The sequence below is a fragment of the Chrysemys picta genome, chromosome 23 (genome assembly GCF_011386835.1).
Source record: "Chrysemys picta bellii isolate R12L10 chromosome 23, ASM1138683v2, whole genome shotgun sequence".
NCBI classification, from domain to species: domain Eukaryota; kingdom Metazoa; phylum Chordata; order Testudines; family Emydidae; genus Chrysemys; species Chrysemys picta.
In genome coordinates this window covers 15,270,268-15,296,544 of record NC_088813.1, presented here as the reverse complement: position 1 = coordinate 15,296,544, position 26,277 = coordinate 15,270,268, and the positions used below count along the sequence as shown (strand labels likewise).

The 26,277-nt window shown below is 45.7% G+C and overlaps 1 protein-coding gene across 1 annotated transcript in view; it reads left to right on the top strand.

Moving 5' to 3' along the window:
- Window positions 1-26,277, top strand: part of CSMD2 (CUB and Sushi multiple domains 2) — a 563,976-nt gene that overhangs the window by 433,313 nt on the left and 104,386 nt on the right. Inside the window, exons 30-37 of the mRNA XM_065576901.1 lie at window positions 3,754-3,948; window positions 4,995-5,111; window positions 8,101-8,214; window positions 9,477-9,572; window positions 12,881-13,084; window positions 13,918-14,042; window positions 19,926-20,022; window positions 21,532-21,636. Of these exons, the coding sequence (XP_065432973.1) occupies window positions 3,754-3,948; window positions 4,995-5,111; window positions 8,101-8,214; window positions 9,477-9,572; window positions 12,881-13,084; window positions 13,918-14,042; window positions 19,926-20,022; window positions 21,532-21,636 (1,053 nt within the window). The remainder of the gene's footprint in view (window positions 1-3,753; window positions 3,949-4,994; window positions 5,112-8,100; window positions 8,215-9,476; window positions 9,573-12,880; window positions 13,085-13,917; window positions 14,043-19,925; window positions 20,023-21,531; window positions 21,637-26,277) is intronic.

Below are 26,277 nucleotides of genomic sequence, written 5' to 3'. Positions count from 1 at the left end.
CTATGCTCAGCCCTGCAAGTGTTTCTTGAGTGGTATATGTTAAAACAGAGCTTTAATGGCCCACAACTGGGTGGATTGTTACCGGTACCAGTGAAAATTCAGATTCAATATGCTTAATGCACAGTAGTTTATTTGAGAAAGAATTACACAAGCAGTAAAGGTTACAGAATATACATCTCCCTAATAAGCCTGAATTCCCCAAGCATAAACCCTCAGTAACTGTGTTGGCCTTACACAGTATCCTGCTTGGCAAACAAAGCAGGTATAGGTACCAGTCCTAGAGGGAGACTTCTTTTCTTTTCTTCTTTTCCCCTCTCAGGTACTTGGTCTGTCAAATGTCCCTCGCTGCAGGGTCTTGGTTACCCCGAGGCCTTCTGATTCCAAAGTCCCACACAAGTCTCTTGTAGCCAGGTCTCAGCTACCCTGACCCTCTGTCTTACAGCATCACAGACCTCTTTAGGTGTCAATTGGGGAACTAACTAACTAATGTACTCTGCTTAGCATTTATACCTTTTGTTCTCACAGGAGTCACATGTCCCAGAAATATGCCCTGTGGGCATTTCATTACTGGTTTTCTTTAATTAATCTTTTAGAAGGGGGCTGCAAAACAGGCACAGACCAAAGCTCAATCAACATTTACCCTCTCATCAATCATTCACTTGAGCTCCTAGTGCGGTGTTCTCCAGAAGGGGTTATTTTGACCCGGGTCAACCTATACCAAGCTCACTGATGGCCTGTTTTTGCGTTTTCTTTCCTTTGTGAGCTGGTCAATCGGCTGACAGGTTTCAAAGGCTCCCGTTGAGAAACACGCACAGATACCGCCTTATTAACCATTCAAGTGCAATTTCAGTACTCTCAATAAATTTCCACACCAACTATCTGATGCTAAGAGAATCCTGCTCCCAGAATCCTCTAGCAAATACAGACGTTCCGAGCCATACCAAACTCATGCTTACCACACTTATGCATATCGGCCACAGTAATTCATAGTAATTTGGCACCATCCTAACAGTATACAGAAGAATCTTAGTATTGGCGAAGGCTGCCTGCTCAGCAGCAGTGATCATTATCCAAAGAGTGAGGCTTAAAGAAGACAAAATGGCGGGCTCCTTGTCTGACCGCATAGCCTGGTGGTCATGCTCTCCATCGCCATAGGTGAAATGAGACCTCCAGGCTTGGTCTCTTCCTAGTCGGCCTGGCTAATGTCTCTTTATTGCATCCAGCTTCTGCTCAGGGCTGGAACTGCATGAAATGATGGAATAAAAACAAAGTTCTTTTATAGCTTCTGAGAACAGAACTATTCTACCACCTTATGTCTGAGCATCAAAGCCCTTTACAAACGAGATGCTAATTATGCCGCACAGCACACACGCACCCCTCCCTCCAAGAGGCAACTGAATTGCATTATCCCATTTTACAGTTAAGAGAATAAAGTTGCAGAGAGGGCAGTGAGGTGCCAAGGTCATGCAGCAAGCCTGTGGCAGAGCCAGGACAAGACCCTGGAGTTCTGTCTCCTCGTCCTGTGCTTTTACCACTAGACAGTGCTTCCCTCTAGAGAGGAAGAGAGGCTTCACCGCCTGTGTCCCAGTTCGACTATCCTAATAGGAGCACTTCAACTCTTTGTTCTCTGCCTACCTGGGCCACTGTCTAATGCACAGCTGTCACAGGGAGGAGATCACAAGGCTAATCCTGCTTTCACTACAAACAAAGAAGCCAGGGCAGGGCCTAGTAGAGTGGGTTGAGTCTTTTTTTCTTTCAAACAAAATTAAAACGGCACGATATAATTCTCAGGCAATTGTGATTGTTCACAGACCCCACTGTTCACCAAAAGCCTGAGCTTTTAATCAGCCATTTCTAATGGCAAAAGCCCAGAATAATCAAAGCCCCTAATTATATTTCATTAAAAAAAGTCCCCCGAAGCGGAAGAAAAATATGCACAGCCTGACAGATCTGCAATCTTTCTGGAATTTTCATATACAAACGGGGATTTTAACTCTGCAGAGCATGGGAAAGAGAATGAAAAATGTCTTCATTTTGGCTAATTGCATGTAGTCATTCTGCAGGAATCTACACATCTGGATAAAAAGCCAGCTAGCACATGGCCCTGTATATCACTGTGGGTAAGAGCACTAAGCTGTTAGATGCTAGACTGACAGGTGCCTGAGAGATACTGTGAATAGATGTAGTGCATCCAACTATATAAGAGAATGGATCCATTACTTTACAAGCCGCACGTGCAGTTACATGCTCTGGTTTGCAAAATTCATTGCATTCGGTCTCCCGTTCAGCAAAGCACGTATGCAGCTACTTAAATAAAAGCTCTGCCTATGTGCCCGTTTTGGTACCAGTGAATACTTGCACAATCACTCTCTCTCCTCCTCCACCACTCTGTGCTTTCACCAGTAATTTAGAGATGGCCTAGACCGAATCTGGGATCTGAATATCCCAGCTTCCTCCACGTGTGAGAATGTGTTTGAAATTCAGGCGTGGATCTGGATCCAAATCTTGCGGTGACCCCCGTCTGTTAAAATGGGCTGAGGCGGAATCCCAGATCAGAAAAAGCTGGTTTTGAAATTGGGATCTGCCTGTTGTATGGAAGAGCATAGTTGCTTAGGAAGGGTTTCAGTTTTTAATATTATCCATATTTTTATGTCCAGGCTTACTTGTAAAGACACACTATAGGACTTGGGGGAATCGTCAACAGTATCAAGTGATTTAGGAGCCTAACTCCTATTGACTTTCATTGGGATTTTTCTAAGTGCCCAAGCCACTTTTAAAATTGGGATTTAGGCACTTACATGACTTAGAAATTTTTTCCTGAGTGTGTAACTCCGTGACTATGGTTTGTGGTGCCCACAGCGGAATGTCTGTGCAAAATTAGAGGCCCAGTTGAGGGCCCTATAAAAAAATGGCCTGTAATGTCAGCAATACCACAGCATTTCCGGAGGTTGCATGTAATAAACGCTCTCATCTGAAGATCTAAAAGCACTTTACAAATAGTAAATAAGGCTCACAAAATCCTTGTGATGTGTTATTCCCCCATTTTAAAGATGGGAAAACTGAGTCATAGAGTGGCTAAGTGATGTTCCCGACGACACCCAGTGAGTGAAAGTTTATTTTCACTGCAGAGTTAGCCCAGATGACTGGCATCTGAGTTAGCTAGCCCAGGTGTGAGCAGCCATGCTGGAAAGCCTGAACCCAAGTTACTGGGTCCTCACTGGTGCTGCACTTCCCCATGTGTGTTGCTAGGGCTCCTGGTGGCATATCCCGTGGCTCTTTGCATGCTGCAGTAAGCTGAGCTGCTCTATGACTCTTTCCGCGTGAATTGTCGGAGATCTTGTCTGTCCTTCTGCGCACATGGGGGGAATTGTGGGAAGGCACTGGAGGACTATCAGCACTCGAGTGATTTAGCCACTGCAAAGAGAGTAGTTTCCACCTGAGTGAAAGCAGAACCTGGGCTCTACCCCACAGCTCCAACTTTGCTAGCTTGAAAGTACCGCTAAACTCAAGTGAGAGGTTTTTGTGTGCAGACAGTGGGGGGGACGGGTCAACACCTGGGTAAGATCCCAGGCTGATTCTATAGGGAAGACAGTCCCTGAGTGGCACAGCTGTTAATAATAGGACTCAATAGTCTTGACTCCCAGTTACCTGCTGTAACTGATAGGGCTGGCATCATGTACTATTTACCTGCTAGATGAACCTCTTAAACAGTCAAATCAACACGCTAAACCTCCTTGCAATGTTGTTTTGCAGAAAATCCCAGGGAGTCTTGCTTTGATCCCGGGTCAGTTAAGAATGGCACCCGAGTGGGCACAGACCTGAAACTGGGGTCGACAATTACCTACTACTGCGATGGTGGCTATGAGATCGAAGGAGTCTCCACCCTGACATGCATAATGGGAGGGGATGGGAAACCCGCGTGGAACAAACCTCGGCCAACATGCACAGGTAAGGCTGGTGGGGTGAGCAAGGAGCCGGCTCCAAAACTTCCAGGCCTGCTGCCGAGCCTCGCTGCAGCACCAACCATTCAGACGCACGGGCGTCCCTTTTATAGCGAGCTCATCGGGGGTAGAGGGGAGATTTGTTTTTACTCCTGTAAAAAATGTTGAATGAAAAATGAAAGCATTCACTGTCCGAGGTCAGAAAGAAACTTACTCTGTATGCAAATTATTTCATAGATATCCATTATGAGGCTTCTTGTCCCTCCTTCGGAAGCATCTAACAAAGACAGGGTACTAGAACAAACCAATTATCAGATCCAGCAGGACAAATTCTGCATTCCAAATACAGCGTCTGATTTGGAAAGCCACTTAAGCCTGTGCTGAAATCCATTCTCATTTAGGAAAGTACCTAAGCATGTGCTTAATTGATTTCCTGAGCCAGGGCGGGTAAGAAAACAGGAAAATGTTTTTTCTCATAAGTTTTTCCTGTTTTTCATCAGAAAATTTTGATTAAATGTTTCTGACCAGCTCTATTTGCTAACGGGAGCTGGACAAGAGACTAATATGAGGCTGGAACGTGGGTGTGGATGGGAGAAATCGATGGTTTGAAAATGTTCTGATGGGGAGTACTGCATTGGTCCCTGGGCCAGTCTCCTGTTGCTGAGAAACAATGAAAAGATTAAGAACCCATCCCTCCAACTCCTGTGCTTTAGAATCAGATGGATAGCGCTGGAGATCACGCATTCGGCTACATACTGTATGTGACATCCACCCAGTCCCTGGTATGGTGGTGGTAATTAAATGTGAAGCAAGCATGAACTCGAGTTAGGATAAGCAGTATTGTTCTTAATAAGAACTTGCAGTGGGTGCTGCTCCACCTGAAATGTAGCATTGATCACAGACTTGGGCAGCCGGTCCTGCACAGAATAATAAGCACATGGCTGGATGTATTTTGAAGCAGTGGAGAAAATGGGTAATGCTTGAAGCCGGGGCTTGAATGACAGCTGCTCCGGTGATTTCTTCCAATGATTTCTTCCTGACTTTGTCTTTCAGCACCGTGTGGTGGTCAGTACACTGGATCAGATGGAGTAGTTCTGTCTCCAAATTATCCTCGGAATTACACCAGTGGACAAATCTGCCTGTATTTTGTCGTCGTGCCGAAGGACTACGGTATATGCCGTGCAGTCAGTGGGCTAGATTCTCAGCTGGTATAAATCAGCATTGCTCTGTTGAAGCCACTGGAGATGTCAGTTTATACCAGCTGAAAATGTTCCCCACAGTCTATTTTCTACAGTTGAGTGTGAGTGTATTATTATTGGGGAGGAGGAGGAATGGGAAATACGGCAGAAGTGGCATTATTGACTGTAAATTCAATTTCATGTACAGAGATGTTGGAAATTTGTTAATTTAAAAATTACATGAAAAATGGCAAAAAAAAAATTTGACACAGTTTTTATGAGGGTTTTTTTTTTTTCAGTTTCTCAACCAAATCTGAGAGTTACTGATTTGAAAAAAAAAAAAAAAAGGAGTGAAAATTTAATTTACAGTAATTAGGTTTTGCAATGGAGCAGTGGCAGCAGTCTTCTCCTTCAGAAGATGTCTGAGAGTGCAAATGTATTCAGCCCAAATATATGCTAAATATTGTGCTAAAATTGTGTGTGTGTGTGTGTGTGTGTGTGTGTGTGTGTGTGTGTGTGTGTGTGTGTGTGTGTGTGTGTGTGTGTGAGAGAGAGAGAGAGAAGTATGAGTAAAAATCAATCTGGTAGCCCTTTAAAAATCTTTCAGAAAATAAGTGTTTGTTGAATGGATATTTAGAAGGTAAATATAGAACTGTTAGAACAGCTGTTAGAACTGATCTTTGCAATTCAGCCACTGTCAAGTGAAATACTATCACAGTCAGTAGATAGAAATGTTGCCCCAGCAAGAATGATAATGCTCTCTGCCATTCTAATATGCACAATGAGGAGGTGCAGTCACTTGTACCATATTTATACCGTTGTATGAGAAAAGCTATCTCCCTCGTGCAAAACTCCTTTTGAGATGTTATTTTTCCTGTAGGCTTGTCGTGACCTTCATTTTGCTAAAGCTACGGCATGGAGTATTGGCATCTGAGATTAGAGCAAAACTCTGTCTAGTGGGCGGGGGGAAGGGTGGGTGATTATTCTGTGATAACGACAGCACTATGCCCTGATTCAGCAAAACAAGCTGAGCTGAATAGGTGTGGGAGCATTCACGTGCTTAAGTACTTTGCTGAATCAGGGCCTAAATGTGCATCGGAGCCAGATTAAATCCATGCACCAACATTTTAGTTATCGACTCTGATGTTGCTTAATTTTGTACCGTGCCTGGATACCAGCATATATACCTGGGAACCCTTGAGACAGCTAGATGGATGGGTATTCATGTTGTTTAACATATTTTCTCTTTTTCAAAGTGAACTTAGGGCTCATGAAACTTGCTGCACTGACAGCTCTGTAGAGTGAAGCCCTGTAAATTTTATTCCACAAGGCAAGCTTCTGTAGGCTGCCATGTTATATTGATCTACAGTGGAGTCAGTTCCCATAGCCCTTGACACAGCAAGGTGAAATCAGGACATCCAGTTCTATCTGGGACTAATTAGGGCTACCAACTTCTTCCCCTCAGTAGCTAGCACACAGCAATGACCTTCAGTCTTTACTGACTTGAGGTGGATTTGGACCCGTGACCAAGCTGCGAAATACGCCATAGGTGGTTACCATTCCACAGTGCCATCCAGCCCCGTTAAGGTGCTACTGTTGCTACTTTTGCTGATCCTTATGCTTGAATCAGTCAAGTATCTAGTGGACTAGGCAAAACTTCTTGATGAGCGACCTGACTTCCTATCTACAGTATGATGACAGCTAAGTTAGTTTCTTTCCCCCACCCACCGTGTTTCAATAGCTTCATTAAAAGTGAGTGGGGAAACTGCTAGTAGCAAATTCTGTAGGAATCCTGTTTCCTTTCCTTTCCTGATTCTCCAGACAGCAGGTGTCAGGGGGCTGACCCAGCTCCATCGCAGTGTCCTAGCATGGAAGACACGCTGTAAAACTGAATTTGCAAGTAACAAACGTTGCAGCTTGATGAATGTCACAGTGAGGGACCTTACAGTTTGTGAATCTGTAACTGGGCGTTTGCAACTTACAGATACACAGCTCAGGGGGGGGAAATAGAGGCTTGGGTACTTGAGGAAAATACTGTTGTTGTAATTTGAAAAACTTACAAAAATTCCCCAAACCCGTACACACCAACTTGAAAATGGCCCGATCGTCTCATTATCGTTTTCCATGGATGAGATTGGGGGTCATCTGGGTGCATTTACAAAATAAGCAATAAAATGGGGAACACAGAGTGACTTCCTCATTGGCAGTCTCAGCAGAGGTGCCTAGGACTGACTGGAAATTCAAGTATCTTTTCATCACTAGGAGCTATCCTTCCAGAGCAGATGGGCTTGGTGCTGGAATTGGACAGGGATGGTGTCCCTAGCCTTTGTTTGCCAGAAGCTGGGAATGGGCAACAGAGGATGGATCACTTGATTACCTGTTCTGTTCATTCCCTCTGAAACACCTGGCATTGGCCACTGTTGGAAGACAGGATACTGGGCTAGATGGACCATTGGTCTGACTCAGTATGGCCATTTTTATGTTATGTTCTCAATTAAGGGCACAAATTTTTAATTTGAAATAAATCTTGCCCTAAGCATTTTGGGGCAGGGACCAGCTTTTTGTTCTGTGTTTGTACAGCACCTAGCACCATGGAGTTCTGGTCCATGATGGAGGCTTCTTAGTGCTATCAGAATACAAATAATAAATAATAATTGATCATTATCACTGGGTGAAATTATATAGCCTGTGTTATGTAGCAGGCCAGACTAGACTCGCCATAATATGATCCCTTTCTGGCCTATGAAACCTTGGTGAGCCAGCATTTTGGAAGCTTGCTGCTGCCCATGTTGTACCTGCTTGGTGGATAAATAAGGGATTTCCATCTGAAGGGCTGACAATCGGGCACTTTTCTCTGGGTTCTCAAGACAGTCTGGAGTTACCTGAAGCTGAAGCATCTCAGCATTGGGGGTTGGCTTTAGTTGAATGGCAGTGTGTTCCCTGTCTCTTGCCCTTACTGGTTCCATTCTCTCCATTCACAGTGGTTTTCGGGCAGTTCGCCTTCTTCCAGACAGCGCTCAATGATGTCATCGAAGTTCACGATGGACCCAACCAGCACTCCCGGCTCCTCAGCTCGCTCTCCGGCTCTCACACAGGTAAGGATCAGTCACCGGTGCTGGCAGAGACGGAATGCCCCGTAACGATCGATGGGGCCTTGCCTCTCAAAAGGTCATCGCGCTGACTGATCCGTGACAAGCAACGACCCCAGGCTATGGAGAATATGGCAGCACTGCTAGCCGGTTGGGGTAAGTTGGGCAAGGCCCAATGGGTATGTCTACGCCGCAGCTGGAAGTGAAAACTGGAGCCGGCCCTGGCATTGTAGATGTGCCAAATGTGGCATGCTGGGGAATGGTTATTTAGAAAGAGAGCGGGATTCATTCCCTCTGTTACACACTGTGCAGGCATTGCGTGAGTCAGCCATAGGCTGCCCTGTGCACAGCCCCTCACAAGCCCTTGCAAAATGGGGGGGGGTGGCAAGATCAGGGGAGAAAGGGGCCATAACGCAGAGCACGATGGTAGATTCTGAGCAGTTCTAGATTGCTGAGCTCTTCGTGGGCAGCCCCGGCATGGCTGTGGAACTTAGACCGTCTTCCTGGTTTGCCAAAGTGATGCTGGAGGCTGATTCAGTTCTCGGCCAACACACAATCACACTTCCCCGCAGGAAGCTATTGCAGCGTCTCTCCCCTCGTAGCTGGTGTTATCTTCCAACTGAACATTGCCTTCCCTTCGTTTTCAGGACCCACCCATCCCTTGTTTGGCTTTATCTCCCCAATGCTGTACTTAAGGAACTTGTTTCCTTGTCGCGTGTGTGGCGCGAGATCCCCATTAGTGGGCGATATACGTCTAGGCCAAGATTGACCCTTGATATGGGGTGCTTCATTTTTGGGAAGCCCAGCTTGAGACACCTTAGAAGGGCCTGATTTTCAAAACATGCTGAGAACTTGTCCTCATTGCTGATCACTTCTGAAAATCTTCACCAGGGACTAGACTTCTCAGGACAGTGTTTTTGTAAGGTGTGCATCCTACCTTTTTCTTTTCCTCCAAAATTTTGAGTTCGGTTCTTTAAAAAAAGCCACAATTGCATTTTTTTCTCCCCAAAACCCCCCCACACCATAGGCAACCCCAAGCTGTGCAGAGCCATGCACTTCTACAGATAGAGTCTCACTGATCCCTGGGTACAATTAACAATTGCTCTGTGCGTAAGGAAGTCTCCTCCATGCCAGCTTCAGAAAAACCTATACCGTAAAAGTTCCCCATGTTGAGACGGTCTTAGTAGAAAGGCCTCAGTAAACCAGTTCCCTGGGTGATGCTGTAATACATGTACGCCTGCCGTCTGTTTCCCTCTCTCCCTGTCTAGGTGAATCATTGCCCTTAGCCACCACCAATCAAATCCTCATCAAGTTCAGTGCCAAGGGTCAAGCAACTGCCAAAGGATTTCATTTTGTCTACCAAGGTAGGTGCAGTTGTGGTCCAGAGATACGTCCATGGTGAGTAAATATCTCATTGACATTGACAAGCACTTTTTTTTTTCAAATCGGTGGCCCAGATTTGAACCTGATCTTACAAAGTCCTGAGCATCTTTGATCGCTCTTGTTTCAGTGGATTTGAGGGCAAGAGATCAGTGGAGTCAGGCACACAGGTGCAATTGTTTCGGTAGCTTGGAGAGAGGCCAAGCACATGGTTGGTTGTCTGTCTAATGCAAAAACGATTAATCCCATTCACCCTATTGAGCCGCAGTTCAGATTCACAGGAATCTCTGTTCTCGTCAGAGCAGAACGGGCTGGCAAGTGGACCCCTTTTTTTTTTTTTCAAAAACACAGATGGGCGTCAAAGTCTAACTTCTTGCTTCCCCATATCCTGGCAGTTGTGTATGCATAGGTGGGGATGCCTGTCTGAGATGTGTTAGAGGGAGGGTGTGCAAGGCATCCTGGGTAAAACAAAACACATAGCACATGGACATTCATCTCTCTGGACCAAATTAAAATCAACGGAAGCGTCGCTAATGTGCTTGTAATCTTTGTTTTTTCCCCTCTCTTCCCAACAATTCCCGCCTGAAGTGCTAATAAATCTTAGCGCCACTGAGAGATGAAAATTCATTGATTTCCTACTCAGGAATAATCAGTGCTTTGACTTCTTTATTCCCACTGGGAGCATTTGCCCACTCCCACAACGGTCTGAGAGTCAGTCTCTCGCCCCTTCGCTCTCTCTGAAGCTCCGCTGTTTCCCGTACCATACAGCTCACAAGAGCATCATCCGCAAGTGGCAGGAGTTCAGGCACTTACAGAAATAAGGGCAGTGCCTGGGCCCAACTGTCTTTTCTCTCCCTCGCTCGTGTTGACAAGGATTGTTTTAAAATGTTACAATAACACACTCCATTGTTACAATCCATTACAATAACGAGACTCCTAGTAGCCTGAAAGAACCAAGTTTCAGAGTAGCAGCCGTGTTAGTCTGTATCCGCAAAAAGAACAGGAGTACTTGTGGCACCTTAGAGACTAACAAATTTATTTGAGCATAAGCTTTCGTGGGCTACATGCATCCGAAGAAGTGGGCTGTTAGGTGCCCTGTTTGCTTGAGCGCCATTGAAAAACTCAGCCTATAACCTCTTTGTGCCTTGGTTTTCCCATTTGTAAAACAGAGGTAACAATACTGCCCTGCCTCGCAGGGGTGTTGTGAGGGGAAACACATTAGCACAAGTAACACCTGAGATGGTGACAACAAAGAGGTTAAAGTGAAAAATGATCTCTCTTCTTTGTTCATGTTTGGATGTGACAGCACTTTTCATCATCAATTGCACCCTCTATAGCCAGTTTCCTCTGTTGTTTGTGTGGGTCTTTCACACTGGAGAAAAAAAACCATCTTGAACTAATAGGAAAAGGTAATTGTAAAATCCCAACAATTTATCAGGGGGACTCAGGAGCCAGTGTTGTACCAGGAACTATTTTAAATTCATTTTTTAAAAAGTCTAAATCTTTAGCTGGTGGTGTCCGTACATCATTGTGAACATGTTAAGTGCTAATCAAAGAATGATTGTGTGCAAGGACTCGTGATTTGTGTGAACTGAATGATTCTTTCTATGTGTCTCTAATAATAATAATAATACCTAGCTCTTTTATATAGCACTTTTCATCAGTAGATCTCAAAGCACTTCACAACCTTTCCTGTATTTTATTCTCACAACACCCTTGTGAGCTTGGGCAGTGCTATGTTCCCCATTTTACAGATGGGGCACTGAAGCACTGAGAAACTAAGGGACTCTCCCAAGGTCACACAGGAAGTCTGTGGCAGCCTAGAGAAGTGAACCTGGGTCTCCCAAGCATGTCAGCACAAAGAGCCATTAGATTTGCCTACAGACACACATGGGTGAATGCAGAAACCATCAGGGCACAGTAGGGCTTTGCACTAAGGCTTCCACTAAGGCTAGGCTAATACAGATGTTCAGACTGAGGACCAAACACTGGGGTTACCTGTGCAGTGAAGATGTAGCCAAAAAGACAGCCTCTGTCCTCTACAGCCTAACTGTGCATACTCCGTATGTACCTTTTAAAGTCAGAACCTATGATCCTGGGGCAGAATCTTTGCCTGATGTTCAGCGTAACATACATTCTTGTTTTGCAACCGTGTCTGGATCTAACTGTCATGCTGTCTGGAATGGCTCACAAGCAAGAATACCAACCTCGGGCAGACTGTTAAGAGGTAGGACACAAGCCCCAAACTGGTTGTGAGTTCTATAATTTGATTTCACCAACCAAGTAACAAGTGGTAAATTCCTCAGGATTTTGCTTAACATGGAGTCATGGACAGTCCCCTTGGGCATTCCAATCTATCTTGCCACCCAGGCAAGCTTGACTCTGTGACAGACGGTCATTTTACCCAAAGAGCACAAAATATTGAGGTTACTCCCAGTCCCAAAGGAGCAGTCACATACCCCAGGTCAATTTGCACCTTTGATCTCACACCAAAGACAACGCTTGTAGCCAATCCTGTAATAAACTAACTAAAGATTTATTAAGTAGGAAAAAAGGAATGAGTTATTTAAGCGGTTAAAACAGATAAATGTGCACACACAAATGAGTAGCTGTCTTAGGTTTCAGATGGTGAAAGAGCTGCTGAAATATGCCAGTTCCATATGTCCATTAGGGCTAACCCAAGTTAATCCTGGGGATCTCTTGCTTATGTTTAGAAATCTTTGTCCGTTAGAGTCCAAACATCATAAAAACACCCTAACTCCTTCTGGTCAGGGAGTCCAAGCTGATGAGATAAGCACTTCTGCACCTAACCTCTTCATTGGGGGCGGAGGGGGAGGGGAAGAGAAATTGACAAAGTTTCTGTTCCACAGTGGCCCATTTGGATTCAATAGTCCTTCCTAATGGCCAGAAGATAACACCTTCTGTAGGAATCCAGCATTTTGCATTAGGTGAAGCTTCCCCTCCTCTCCCCCCCCCACCCCCCCGGTTGATGAATTACATAGTTTCAGAACAAACATTTTAGTTATAGAGCGAACACTTGAGAATTACTTTATAGCATGGGATACAGATATTATAAGTAGGACTAATACAAGCAGCATCCTACAAGCATGCCATAAAGTCTAAACACATTCTTATAACACTAATATCTAGTTTAACCATACTAATCCACAGGCGAACTAAACTGTTTTCCAGCTAAGCATTAGTCTGTGTTCAGAGAGCCCCAGGGCCTTGGCATGAGCTGGTTCCTGGTCTGCTAGCATCACACTAACATTTTCTCCCTCTGTGTTCAAAGCGGTTCCTCGCACCAGCGCCACACAATGCAGCTCCGTGCCAGAACCCCGCTACGGGAGGAGGATTGGAAGTGATTTCGCTGTCGGGGCCATTGTCCGATTCGAGTGCAGTGCCGGATATGCTCTCCAGGGCTCCCGGAGTATTGAATGCCTGACTATGCCGGGAGCGTTAGCTCAGTGGAATGTCTCCGTGCCTACCTGTCTTGGTTTGTAAACCTGGTTCTGTGGGGGATAAAAGGGAAAGCAAGGTTCTCTGCATGCCTAGCTCTTTGTATTCCTTGTGGGAAAGCCCGATAGAAAGTCCTGGAAAACCATCCTCTTTCTCTAGGGGTTTTTTAACAGAATATTGAATTCTATGGGATGGTTACAATCACCTTTAGAGAGGGTATCATTCTCTACTAAGGACTCTGCCCCTGCTCGCCAGGTGTGCCAGGGTAGTGCCCAGCAAAGCTGGCCTAAGTGGGAGGGTATAAGTGGCATTATGCCACCTTTCTTACCACCCTTCACAATGCTGGTGGCTGAACCTGGCCCTGCTGTAAATTAAACCAGCCTGAAGGCTGCTCTAACTTGCGCCAAAAGATCATGGTTTCCACATTGATCCGGATTGCTGAAATGGGTGCACTCCTTCCCCATCCCCGCCAACCCCCAATTTGGGGCCAAGATCGGGTTCCCATTTTGCTCGGTGCTGTGCTGCCAGGAACAGAGTTGCAACCCAGATGGTTTTATTCACAAATCACTTTCTTAAGTAATCACCCAGTCCCAGGTACTTTTCTGCCCATACCCAGTGAAGTGTTGGGGTGGGAGGGATAGCTCAGTGGTTTGAGCATTGGCCTACTAAACCCAGGATTGTGAGTTCAGGCCTTGAGGGGGCCACTTTGGGATCTGAGGCAAAATCAGTACTTGGTTCTACTAGGAAAGGCAGGGGGCTGGACTTGATGACCTTCCCCTTCTATGCAATCCATATATCTCCATATATTATTTATTATATAAAGCTGAGCTCTCCCACATTCAAGTTCTCGTTTGCTTTTTTTTTTTCCAGTGCCTTGTGGTGGAAACTTGACTGAGCGTAAAGGCACCATCCTTTCCCCTGGCTTCCCTGAGCCCTATCTGAATAGTCTCAATTGCGTGTGGAAGATAACCGTCCCTGAAGGAGCAGGAATACAGGTACCATATTAAACAGCCGTCACTGCAGCATGATATTGAGAGAAGGAACATACTGTATCTCGTGCACTTGTAGAGGACAAGTACCATCAAGTCACTGCTACTCAGAGGTAGGAGGTCGGTGGAATGCGTAATTCTTTTCTGGAATCAGACATTCCTTTTCACCCTGGCTGGCAAGGTGGGTGAGATTTCAGTGGGAGGATTACTACACGGGGAAGTTGGCCGGCCACTATAGCTATGCTAGTCTAACTCTCTGTGTGGATGCTCTATTCATAGAATCACAGAATATCAGAGTTGGAAGGGACCTCAGGAGGTCATCTAGTCCAACTCCCTGCTCGAAGCAGGACCAATCCCCAACTAAATCATCCCAGCCTGACCTTAAAAACCTCTAAGGAAGGAGATTCCACCACCTCCCTAAGTAACCCATTCCAGTACTCCACCACCCTCCTAGTGAAAAAGGTTTTCCTAATATCCAACCTAAACCTCCCCCACTGCAACTTGAGACCATTACTCCTTGTTCTGTCATCTGCTACCACTGAGAACAGTCTAGATCCATCCTCTTTGGAACCCCCTTTCAGGTAGTTGAAAGCAGCTATCAAATCCCCCCTCATTCTTCTCTTCTGCAGACTAACCAATCCCAATTCCTTCTGGAATAAAAGTGAGTCTTTGTTGATGTAGCTTATGTTGCCTAGAGTAGCTGCATGGTGCGTAGTTATGCAGGTTTAAAATCATATGAACTATATCAAAATAAATCATTTTTAGTCTGGATTAGATTATCCGCACAGGGACTATACCAACATAGCTATAGCATTATAATTCTACCACTGTAGTTCTAGTGGTCAGTTTCTCCACGTAGTGAAGCCCTGTGTTTGGGTTTCTCTGGCACTTATCAGTCCTCCACAGAATCCCTGGCACAAACCTGAGGAGACTGAGAATTAAATTCATTCAAAGCACATCACAGAGACCAGTCCTTTAGATAAAGTTCCCATCCTCACAGAAAGGTATCTAGCTACATGTTACACTGGCATCAATTGATGCAGATAAGATGGATTCATTTAATAGGGTTCATTCATTGCACGAGTCTGATAATCGCTGGGCTTCTTTCTTCTTCTTTACACCATTTTATCTGCAGGGGTTTTGTTTATTAAATGCTCTTATTTTTTTAATCAGGCATTAGGTTAATAGAGGTTTCCCCCCCCCCTGCAGCAGTCATACCCTGTTTCCCCGAAAATAAGACATCCTCCGAAAATAAGGCCTACTTACAGTTTTGCCTCTCGTTGTAATATAAGGCATCCCCCCGATAATAAGGCATCCACCGATAATAAGGCATTTTTCATTTCTGAAAAATAAGACATCCCCTGAAAATAAGACCTAGCGCATCTTTGGGAGCAAAAATTAATATAAGACACTGTCTTATTTTCGGGGAAACAGGGTAGCTGTTTGGCACACACAGTAAATGTATGTCTTATGACATGTTTGTTCTGACATCAGGTATACTTTTATTATGTGCTGCGGATCTGTGTCTGACACGAAGCGACCAGGCTGCATTCTGATCTCTGGGACACGGGTGTAAATCTGAAATGATTCCATTGACTTCAGTCGTGTCACTGAGATTAGTATCTTGCCTGACCATGGCCTGTCACATCAGTGACAGTTTGTTAACAGGCGGAATGGAGGGGATAAGTGCTCTGTGGCTTCTAATGGGGCTGTCACTACTTCCAGACTGGCAAATTTCTGCTCTTGTTTTGTATTTTAAGTCCAATTAACAGACTGTTTTGCAAAGCTGCAAAATGCATCACAGATTCCTTCCCACTCATCTGAAATGTTAGCCATTAATACAATCAAATTGCAGGAGGCTCCGTTTAAACATGTAAACTGTCGATGCATTTTGCAAAATGTTTGGGACTCACATTATCAAGAGGTGATAAATAATTCAGATTTTTTTTTAAAGTGTTATCAATAGATTCTTCCTTCCGCCACTTTTAATGCAAAGCTTCAGTGGGAATGTTCTCAGCATGTGTAGCCAATCATTGTTTTTACATTCCTACATTGGATATGGAAGGAAGTGAATAATAATATAGGCTGGTAAGAAAAAACGTGTCTTTCATTCATAAGTGCTCTCCCCGCGATTTCGTCTCCCCATCATCATGATGCATCTAATAAACCCTCCCAGAAAACACAGTGGGTAAAACTAGGAAAACTAATATGAAGGAAATCAGGAAATGATCCAAAAGCCCTTTTTCCACTAAAGGTTTATCTACAGGGAGACACTCAGGAAAGTTAAAGTGGATTAGTTAAACCTCACTAAACCCAGGTGGACGCTCTTATTCAAAATTAAAGTGGCCTTAATTCAGTTTACTTTACTTCCAGGGTGAATTAAGATCATCTAAATTGAACAAAGCCAGTTTAATTCTGAATACAAAATGTCCACACTGGAGTTTAATGTGGTTTAACTAATCCACTTTAAATTCACCCCTTTCCTTAATTTGGATTAATTATCCTGAGTGTCCCTGTGTAGACAAGCCCTAAAGGTGACCTGCAAAGAGAAAAAAAAAAGTTTGCGTTTATGCACATGAGAAACAAAAATCATCTTGCCTCTAAGTGAGCATCAAGTCAATCATTTCCAAAAGCGTAACTAGCTCAGTTCAGCATCCAATACCATGGTGATGAGTAGGACCCTGCCAAATTCACGGCCCATTTTGTTCAATTTCACGGTCATCGGATTTTTAAAATCGTAAATTTCATGATTAAATCTGAAATTTCACAGTGTTGTAATTGTAGGGGTCCTGACCCAAAAAGAAGTTGTGGGAGGGTCGTAAGGTTATTGTAGGGGGGTTGCGGTAATGCTACCCTTACTTCTGCGCTGCTGCTGACAACAGCGCTGCCTTTAGAGCTGGGTGCCCGGCTAACAGCCGTTGCCTTCTGGCTGCCCAGCTATGAAGTCAACACAGAAGTAATGGTGGCAAAACTGGGCCCCCGCTAAAATAACTTTGTGACCCTCCCCCAACTCCCTTTTGGGTCTGGACCACCAATTTGAGAAACACTGATCTCCCCCATGAAATCTGTATAGTATAGGGTAAAAGCACACATAAGACCAGATTTCACGGGGGGAGACCAGACTTCACGGTCTGTGACGCATTTTCATGGCCATGAATTTGGTAGGGCCCTAGTGATGAGTCATCAGCAAGGGACTGGCCCTTGGCCCTTCAGCACAGGCCTCCGCCACTTGAGCTAAAGAAATAACTCTGTTAGCCTGGAACAGCACTTCTACCCATGCCACTCTTCATGGGAGGGCCACAGTGCATTTAGCTAACGGTATGAGTGGGGATATGGATGATGGATAGAGCCACAGCCCCTTCAGCTTTACTCATGAAGACGCACATAGAACAAGGGGCAGAGATGTGAATCCAGATGACGTGACCCCCTTCTGCTGAGGAAGCTGATGTTGATTTGCCATTCTTTTTCTCTGCTGGAAGTTTCTCAGCTGAAGGAAAGTTTGCAAGAGCCATTGGGCTTCGACAGGTGGAACATGTCACCATGAAGTCGGCCTCCGGGAGCCGTCAAGAAAAGGGATGCAGTAAAGGCAGAACAAGAGCGATCGCTCTGTGTTTGACCCACATAGAAGCAAAGCTGGCATCTAGTTATGCTTATGCACCCCAAGGCGCTCTCTGCACCGAGGTGGACCACAATATAACCAGAGCCACTTAGCCCTGAGCACCTCATGTGCCCCATCCCCCCAATTACCTCCTTTTGTGTGTGAAATGTTCAGAGTTATTAGATACTAATTTAAGTATCAGTTTACCCCCCGTTCTGTACAACAATTAAAGGTTAAAAAACCTGTAAATCAGAGGAGGAGGCGAAACGAAAGCTTTCTTAACAGCAGCGAGTCAACGGCAGGGGTTTTTATGTAATCAATGCACCAGCTCGCACTTCTGCCATGAATTATTCATTCTGGGAGCAAATCTTCCTGTGAATTAATTTCTATACATGGCAGAAAATAGATGCCGCTCCCTCATGAATCCACATCAGTCTAGAATTAGAACCTTAAAATGTTTGTCTTTATAAACATAAATAAAGGAATTTTAAGACAGCAAATGAAACCCACTTTCCTTTGTAAAAATGTAAGTAATAATTGGGGTGCAGTTATGCAGGCTGACACAGGTATTGACTCTGTCAGTGTGACAGGTAATGACTCCACAGGGGTCATTAGTATTCCAGCTAGATAGACTCCATTTGTTTAAAAAAAAAAAAGGCTGCAAAGTTATTTTATCATTCAGAGTAAATCAAGCAGGAAAACAGGTTAAAATGCCAGAAATAATGGTTTGATTTGTTTTTTTTTTAACTTTGCATTAGCAGGCAAAAGGAAGTCAGGCATTTGGACTGGATTTGTAAATGCAGCATGTAGGCATTTTAGAGGAAATGGGGGTGTTTTCGTAGGATTTCCAGATGGGCAGGGGGGAGGGTTGTCTGGGAGTGTGTGTGATTATATATAAATCAGGATTTGTCATGTCTAAAAGTACCTGTAAGTGCTTAGTCCTGCAAATTGCCTCCCGCTGAGCTCAGTGCTTAAAAGAGTAATTTCATTGAATTTAACGGGACTTCTGCTGATCATAAGCATTGGGATTGGTAAGAAGTATTTACATCATCCAAGTGAATAGCAGCAATACGTATATGCAAGAGCCCTGGAAATGAGAGAGATTCTATCCAGCCAGCCAAAAAGCCCAAATATGGGTACAAAATTCCATCAAGTTAGGCACCTAGGTAAATGGTCTGATTTTTGTCAGGGGCGTAGCAACCACAGTCCCCATAGATTTGAATGGCAATTGTGGGCACACAACTCAGCACTTCTGAAAATCCAGGCCTCTTGTATAGGAGCCTAAATATGGGTTTAGGTGCCTAACTTTAGGCCCCCACTTTTGAAAATTGTAGCCATAGGATAATTGTTAAGCCGGGGACTGTCAAAGAATGCTAAGGGTGCCCCACTGCCTTTGACTTTCAGTGGGAGGTGGGCCCCTAGCTCTCTTAGGCTGCCTTGAAAATGCCAACCTAGAAGCACAGAGCAACTTGTTTCTCCAGCACTTTGAATTCCTTGTCCCCAGAAATACTATTAGAATCTGTCTGAAAAGGCATCAAGAGAAAAAAAAAAATCCACTGGTAATCACTGGAGGTGTTCTTGCTGAAGAATAGGAGCTATTTCAGAATGCTGTAGCAATTTTATTTATTTGGTGATTTTTGAAGCCCCTGCTCCTGGAGTCATGTGATTACATAAGAATCTCAGTTTTCATTTTTAAAGTAAATTTCCAGCACTTCTAGTTGTAGGGGAAAGCTTGAAAACAAGACTAGAGTGCACCCAAAAGGCTCAGAAACCGAAGGAAAATATGAAGAGCCCCCAATTAAAAATAATCATCATCGTATCATGAGTTTCAAGCCAGTCTTGTAATTTCTGATCACGGGGCATTGGCATTACTATACATGAGAGCATCTTCCTTCTGAAAACATTACGTTTTAGTGCGAAAACCTACAGAACTCTGCAGGAATTTTGCCAAATTGAAGCAAAGGACCAGAGCCTCAGCTGGTGCAAATCAGCTTCTGAAGTCAAAGGAGCTGTGCCAGGTTGCACCCGCTGATGATCAATCCCAGAATATGGACTGATGCTTTCCGGTTTCGCTGTAATCCTTTCACTCAGCCCAACCAGTGACATTCTGAGACTATAGTTCTGTTAACTTTGGTAATGCGTCATCACGGGCAGAATGACCGTTCCTAGTGAGATCAAACCACGGGACCTATTGTTATCTTTATTAATGACTCTGTGGTTGGTATTACTTTTGTCTATTAACAACATAGGTACTAAGTGAATGATATTCTTTTCTTTGTTTAATGTTTCAGATTCAAGTGATCAGTTTTGTCACTGAGCAGAACTGGGATTCCCTGGAAGTGTTTGATGGAGGGGATAATACAGTCACCATGCTGGGAAGTTTCTCTGGTAGGTGGCTATTTAAAGTCCTATTTGCAGTATTCAGCAAAGCACTTAAGCACAAACTTAATTTCCATTGACTTCAACTGGACTGCAACAGATGCTTAAAAATAAGCACATGTTTAAATGCTTTGCAGACTAGGGACGGATCTAAGCATGTGCTTAAATGGGACAGTGTGCTTTGCTGAATTGAGGCCTTGGGCTATGGTTGACTTCAGAAGATGCCAGCAGAGAACCTTAAACATGGCACTGGCTGGTCACCTTTGTAGTGTTATTAGGTTGGTAACAGCAGTACCATGTCTTAGGGAAAATGGAAGAAAGTGGTCTAGTAAGTAGGACCTGGGAGTCTGGACTCTTGCCTCTTACACTCCAGCGATGGGACTGACCTGTCACTTGGTGACCTTGAAAAGGTCAGTTAGTATTGCTGAGTGTGTCCGCACTAGAGAGTGCTGTACTCCTTTTCCAGCAATGTTCCAGTAGCAATAGTGTAAATGCTAATGTAGGGCATAGGTGTTTGTACCACCCTGCTTGTGAAAACCTGCTGTAAATCCTGTCTGCACTAGCCCTTTCACCATTGCTAGCATTACTAAGCTGCACCATTGCCAGATGCAAAATGTTGGCTTTAGATAAGGCCTCTGTGTCTCATTTTTACTCATCTGTAAAATGGGTACAATACTATGGCACTTTCCCTAAACTGCTCTACCAACCCAGTGCTTGTACAGCGTCAAGTCCAAGATTGCCGCCGCCTTTGTTAACAATGAAAACAGAAAAAAGAGAACATCAAAACTAACTCAAGCTTTCTCTCTAGACTTGGTTGCTAATATGGTTTCTCCCTCTGTATCGCTCAGCCATCACCCTAGATCCTCTCATCCCAGAGAATGAGATTACCTTACATCCAAATGGGGTAACAAGTCACCTGCAGCATTGAGTCACCAGAACCCTTTTAACCCCTTCCCTGCAGAATCAACACCTGGGTGCAGTGTTTCTGGCAAAAACTTGCCGTCGGTTATTCACAGCATTGTGAGATTTAATTGATTAACATTTTTTAATGCTTTGAGATCCTCAGATGAAAGGTTCTGGGTCAGATTCACAAAGAGTAGCGGTCACTGCGTCCAGGGCTGCGCTCAGTCCCACGGATCAGATAGAAACACTTGCACCTGCTAATTTAATAGCTAACAGGGGCGGCGTAATGCACTCCTGGCTTCCCCAGCGACTGAAGCTTCACTCCCACTCAAGCTCATCACCAAGTCGATCTCTCAATCCCTCAGTCCGGCTGCTCTCTGGCTGATAAAACTTTACATGATGAAATGTGTCTCTAGGCTTTGGAAACCTCTTTTCCGACCGTTCTTGGCTATTCCTCTCCTGGACTCATGAGAACCTGTTCAAACTGAGCGGGCTGTTAAATTAAAGGACTTTCTGTTCTCAGATTTTTCTCAGATTTATGCAGCAAATCTCGGAATAAAAAGGGGAGGAGAAAAAAACACCTTACAGTCCCATACATCCCTCCTCTTTTCCCAGGTACGACGGTGCCTGCTTTGCTGAACAGCACTTCGAACCAGCTCTATCTGCATTTCTACTCCGATATCAGCGTGTCCGCCGCAGGATTTCACTTGGAATACAAAAGTAAGCGCAGCTCCCAGATGGGTTCCTGTAACGGCACATGCTCTAGCTTTGATCCTGCAGGTCCTAGCATGGGGTGTAAGGTGGTGACCATTCAGTGCAAGTGGAGGCTACATAAGGTGGGTGGTGCAAGCGAGGTTAAGGGCCAGGTTTTGACCCAGTGCTCAAACACCATCCAGGCCTACTCTCTTGCGGGCAAGTGCACAGGATGTAAAAGAGGTATTCATGTGGGCATAGAATGGACATGGCCAAGGAGGTATTTTCATACATGTGATCCTCGTGCTGCGGCTGATGCGCTTAGCTGTGACATCCCCTGTTTACCCTCGCCCCTGTTACAAGGCAGGAGTAAGTTGGCAGCCTGCAGGTTCATAGATCAGGGTCCCCTGCACTTCCTCGGCACTTTATGCCTTGCACTTACCCACGCTGTACTCCCCTGCTGTGCCATGTCAGTCCCCCAGTGCATGAATGTGTGTGGTGAGCGTACGTGCACGGCTGCCCTCCAACCTCGACTTCCTCCTTGTGCTGGGATGCAGAGATCGTTGCCGTGGGCACCGCTTTGTAATAGCGCCTGGCCCTACGTGGAATGAAAGAATAGAAGTGAATGTGGGCTTGCGACAGTGTCTGTCATAACCCACCTCCCGTCCCAATGAACTTTGTGAAGCAACAAGTTAGATGCTGGCAATGCAGCGATGCTGCAGAGGAATATGGCAGGGGCATGCTTATTAATGGCTTTCACAGCCTGAGACATCAGACCTGGGAGGCTTCTTAGCATGAACTGAATAGAAAACCCTGAGGAAGACCGTTCTGCCAAAGCAGCTGCGGCCCCAGGCAATCTAGGGCGTGTTCCATTGCTGTCTCCCAGTGTTTTATTGGAAAGATTCAAGTGTTGGTGCATCCCCAATTGCTGTTAAAGGGTCTGACCATTAGGGATCTGGAGGTAACGTGACGTAGAGTCGCTTCCCATTCTTGGACCTCCACTCCAGGAGGCTGTGGGAGCATCACATGGGTATGGACAGGGAGCCTGGAGCCATCCATATGAAAGGGGGCCTGGATCGTGTGCATCTCTGCAGGACACTGCGTCTGACTGGAGTGGGGGTGGGAGGGATTTTCATTAAAGAGAACCGGCAGGTTTTTATCATGAAGCCAAAGGTTCGTTCTTCCTGCTGCCTGTACTTTGATTCCTCATCTATGACCAGATCTGGTCAATCCAGAAAAGCTATCTCTTGGTAAAGCCACAGCAGACAGCCATGCCATACAGGTGGCTGTAGTATGTGAATGAAAGCTGGAACAGAGTCCAGCAATGTATGAACTGTAGGTAGCAGAATGATAGCGGTTATGAAATTGAAGGTATCTGTAACAGCAGTGGAAGCAAGCAGGCTTGTGCATTTACAGTGTACGTCTACAACAACCAATCCAGGGCATTCTCCGCTCCCTACATGCGTGGAGGTTAATATACAGAGATATTCTGACTCTCTGACTCATGCCTGAATCGGTATCAGCAGCACTGAGCTGATGAGAGATGTGCTGGGACTCTTGTCTCCTTTAATGGAATCTTCCTGCAGGCGATGTGAACGTAATTGTTTCTTGCTGGACACCCTGTTTTCACAGCTGCTCACAAACATGACTCTCGCCTTCAGATCTTGAGCCAACAGATTGTGGGTTTTTTTCTCCCCAAAGCCGCAGATAGATTTAGACTGTTTCTCATTTGCAAAATGTCCAGAAAACGGCATAAGGTCCTGTGCTGTACAGGTGCCTATCTGCAGAGACTCTACCCTTGAGAAATGCCTGCTTCTACCAGACTTTCCAGGTTGCTTCTGTTTATGCCTGTGTGTGCTAATGGTTAAAGCAAAACTGCAGGACAGGAGGCGGACTTGGGAGAGGCTAGGACCCTGGAGTGGGACTCAGGAGATACAGGTTATGAACTTGCGTAAGTCTCTTCCCCTTTCTGTGTCTCCTCCAACCTTTTGTCTGTTTAGTTTGTAAGCTCTTCGGGACAAGAGCTGCCTCTTACTATATGTGTTTGCAGCACACCACGCAGCGGGGCCTTGATTTCATGGGGACCTATGGGCACTACTGTCATACACATAAATGATTCTGGATTTTATTTGCTTTGTGGAAGCACCTGGAGGCCCCAGATGAAGGGGTCAGGGCCCCATTGTGCAAGTTGCTGCACTCACAGAAAATAAAAAGACAATCCCTGCCCCAAACAGCTTATCATCTGAACAGCTTCTCCTTGTAGCTGGCTTGCTCCATGGCTGGGATCCCGAGGGATCAGTGTAGTGGCCCAGGAGTCCTGTGTTCTAACTGCAGCTCTGTCAGTGACTTGTTATGTGGGCTGGTCACTTAATTTCTCCGTGTTTCAGCTCCCCATCTGTCAAATGGGAGTGACAGCTTGCTGAGAGGATCGGTTAATATGTGTACTGCATGTTGAAGTTGTTTGAGATCTTCCTTTGGGGCCCCATCCCCGGTGCCAGTGTGGGAGCTTTGACCTCCACTGGGAGCAGAGCCGGCGCCGTGTTGCCTGGTGTTTAGCACGGTATAATGTTTCGCGGTTTCCGCTTGCTTGTTACGGGTAGGTAGCAGGGCTATTTATTTCTCCCGCCATGTGGCGGGGATCCGTAGAGTATTCCTCGTCAGTGTCTTGGCCAACACTGTGCTCCAGGAAGCTCAGTTACTGTGTCAGGAACCGCTCATCTGTTCAGAGCACAGCCAGAGGTGGAACCTAGAGCAGCAGATGCTTCAGGGAACTGTTAACCACAGCAAGAGCTGGTTGAGATGGGCTGGGCGTGTCTCTTCTCTGATTTATAATCATTGACCCGAGAAGGGTGCAGGACAGCAGCTGTTGGGAGCGAGGCTGTATCAGGAACAAGCAATATCCTCTTTGATCTGGACCTGATCGCAGTATTACCAGCCCCAAATGTTCAAAACCCACAAGTCAGATCCCTCAAAACCATGAGATTGACTCAGGGTGGGCGGGGAGGGAGTTTAGTGTTTAACGTTTATTCTCTTTACCAGATGTTCATTTAAGTCATTTGCTCCCTGCCTACGGAATGTTTTGGTGTGGGGCATGGTGAGCTTTGGCTTCATATATATGACCAGGGTTGGTACCCAGGACCTCCAGCCCTGAGAACCACAAGCCCCGCCGCTTGAGCGGAGGGAGCGCTCCTTCGTATGTGAGTGAGTCGCAGGCTTATATACTGATTGGCCCCAGCAACTGTAGCAAAACACAATCCCATGCACAGAACCAGCGTCCCGAGGCTGCAGGAGTTTGCCACCTGTCTAGATTCCTCGATTTGTAAGTCAGAAGGGACCATCATGATCAACGGGTCTGATCCATAACTTTTCACCCACTGATTTCTGCCACATAACAGATAGGGTGCCATTTGGTAAGGAGACAATATACAGAGACGCCACCACGGATAGAACCCCGGACTGTCAGCCCCCAAAGCACATGGCTTGGTTAGTTGAGCTGAAGAAGAGCTCCTTTACCTGTAAGTAGCAGGCTGTTGCCATTGCCAGAGTCAGCTATTAGGCAAACAGTAAGCCTCACTGCCCAGGGAAGATCTCTTAGCGTGGGCTTTGCTGCAGGAGGCATGACTGCGTTCATCTCTCTGCAAGGATTGGGAAGGTTTTCAGCTGCTCATTGGCTCGTGCTGCTTTCCCTTGGTTAGCTCCTGCTGGAGCGCTTAGCCCTCCCTCTGCGCTCTACCAAAACAGATACAGGAGAAATGCCCTGCGTGGGAGCAGGTGACATTTCCAGGTTTGAGCCATTACATGTTGCTCCCTGATGAGCGGTGTGTCGGGGGGAGGGGGGTGTTTGAGCAGGGAGTTCTCTCCTAACGTTCACGACCCGGGTGCGAGGGGAGGGTTGGAGGGAATCTGTTTAGCTGGTAGAAGGGGGAAGAGTTTGAAGATACACAGTTTGCATAGAAGGAGGCATTGCATAGGGCCCCGCCATATTTTTTGCCATTGTTTCCATCCCTCTTTGATGGTCACTAGATCAACTCGGGCCAAGGTCCTTCCCACTGACTGGGATAACTTCCCTGCATGCTGCTATCTATGAGTTGGGGGGGGGGGGGAAATTGCTTCCATCTGTCCTTTAAAGCAGGTCCTACAGAAGGACCTAAAGCAGGTCCTAGAGCCAAACCAGATCCATGTTTCCAGCTCGCCCCTGGCATCCAGGAACTGAACTGCAGGTGAGAGCTCTCCCCTAACCACATCCAGCGCCTTCCCCTGTTCTCTAGAGTTCCCAGTGGGAGTGGGAGGCATCATCTCTTGCTCTGAGTTAAGCTTGAGTGTGAGCATTCAGGGGGGTTCCTAGATGGTAGCTTATGCAAGTAAATTACCTCCGTATTGCATTCCAGTGCTGAGGTTGTGAGCTCTTTGGAGCAGGGACCTGGCTTTCTGATCTGTGTTTGTAGGGTGCCGAGCACAAGGGGGCCTGGTCCATCAGGGTGGCTCTTGGGCACTACAGTAATACAAATAACAATACTTATTATCCGACTGCAGTTCCCTGCCCAGATACACTCCTTCTCTCTCTCTCTCTCTCTCACCTGGAGACTGTTTGGCACCAGAGCTTTACTCTGTCCACAACCTGGCTCCCATCCCAGATGGCAGCTCCCACTCAGCCGGCCAGGCTGGAGA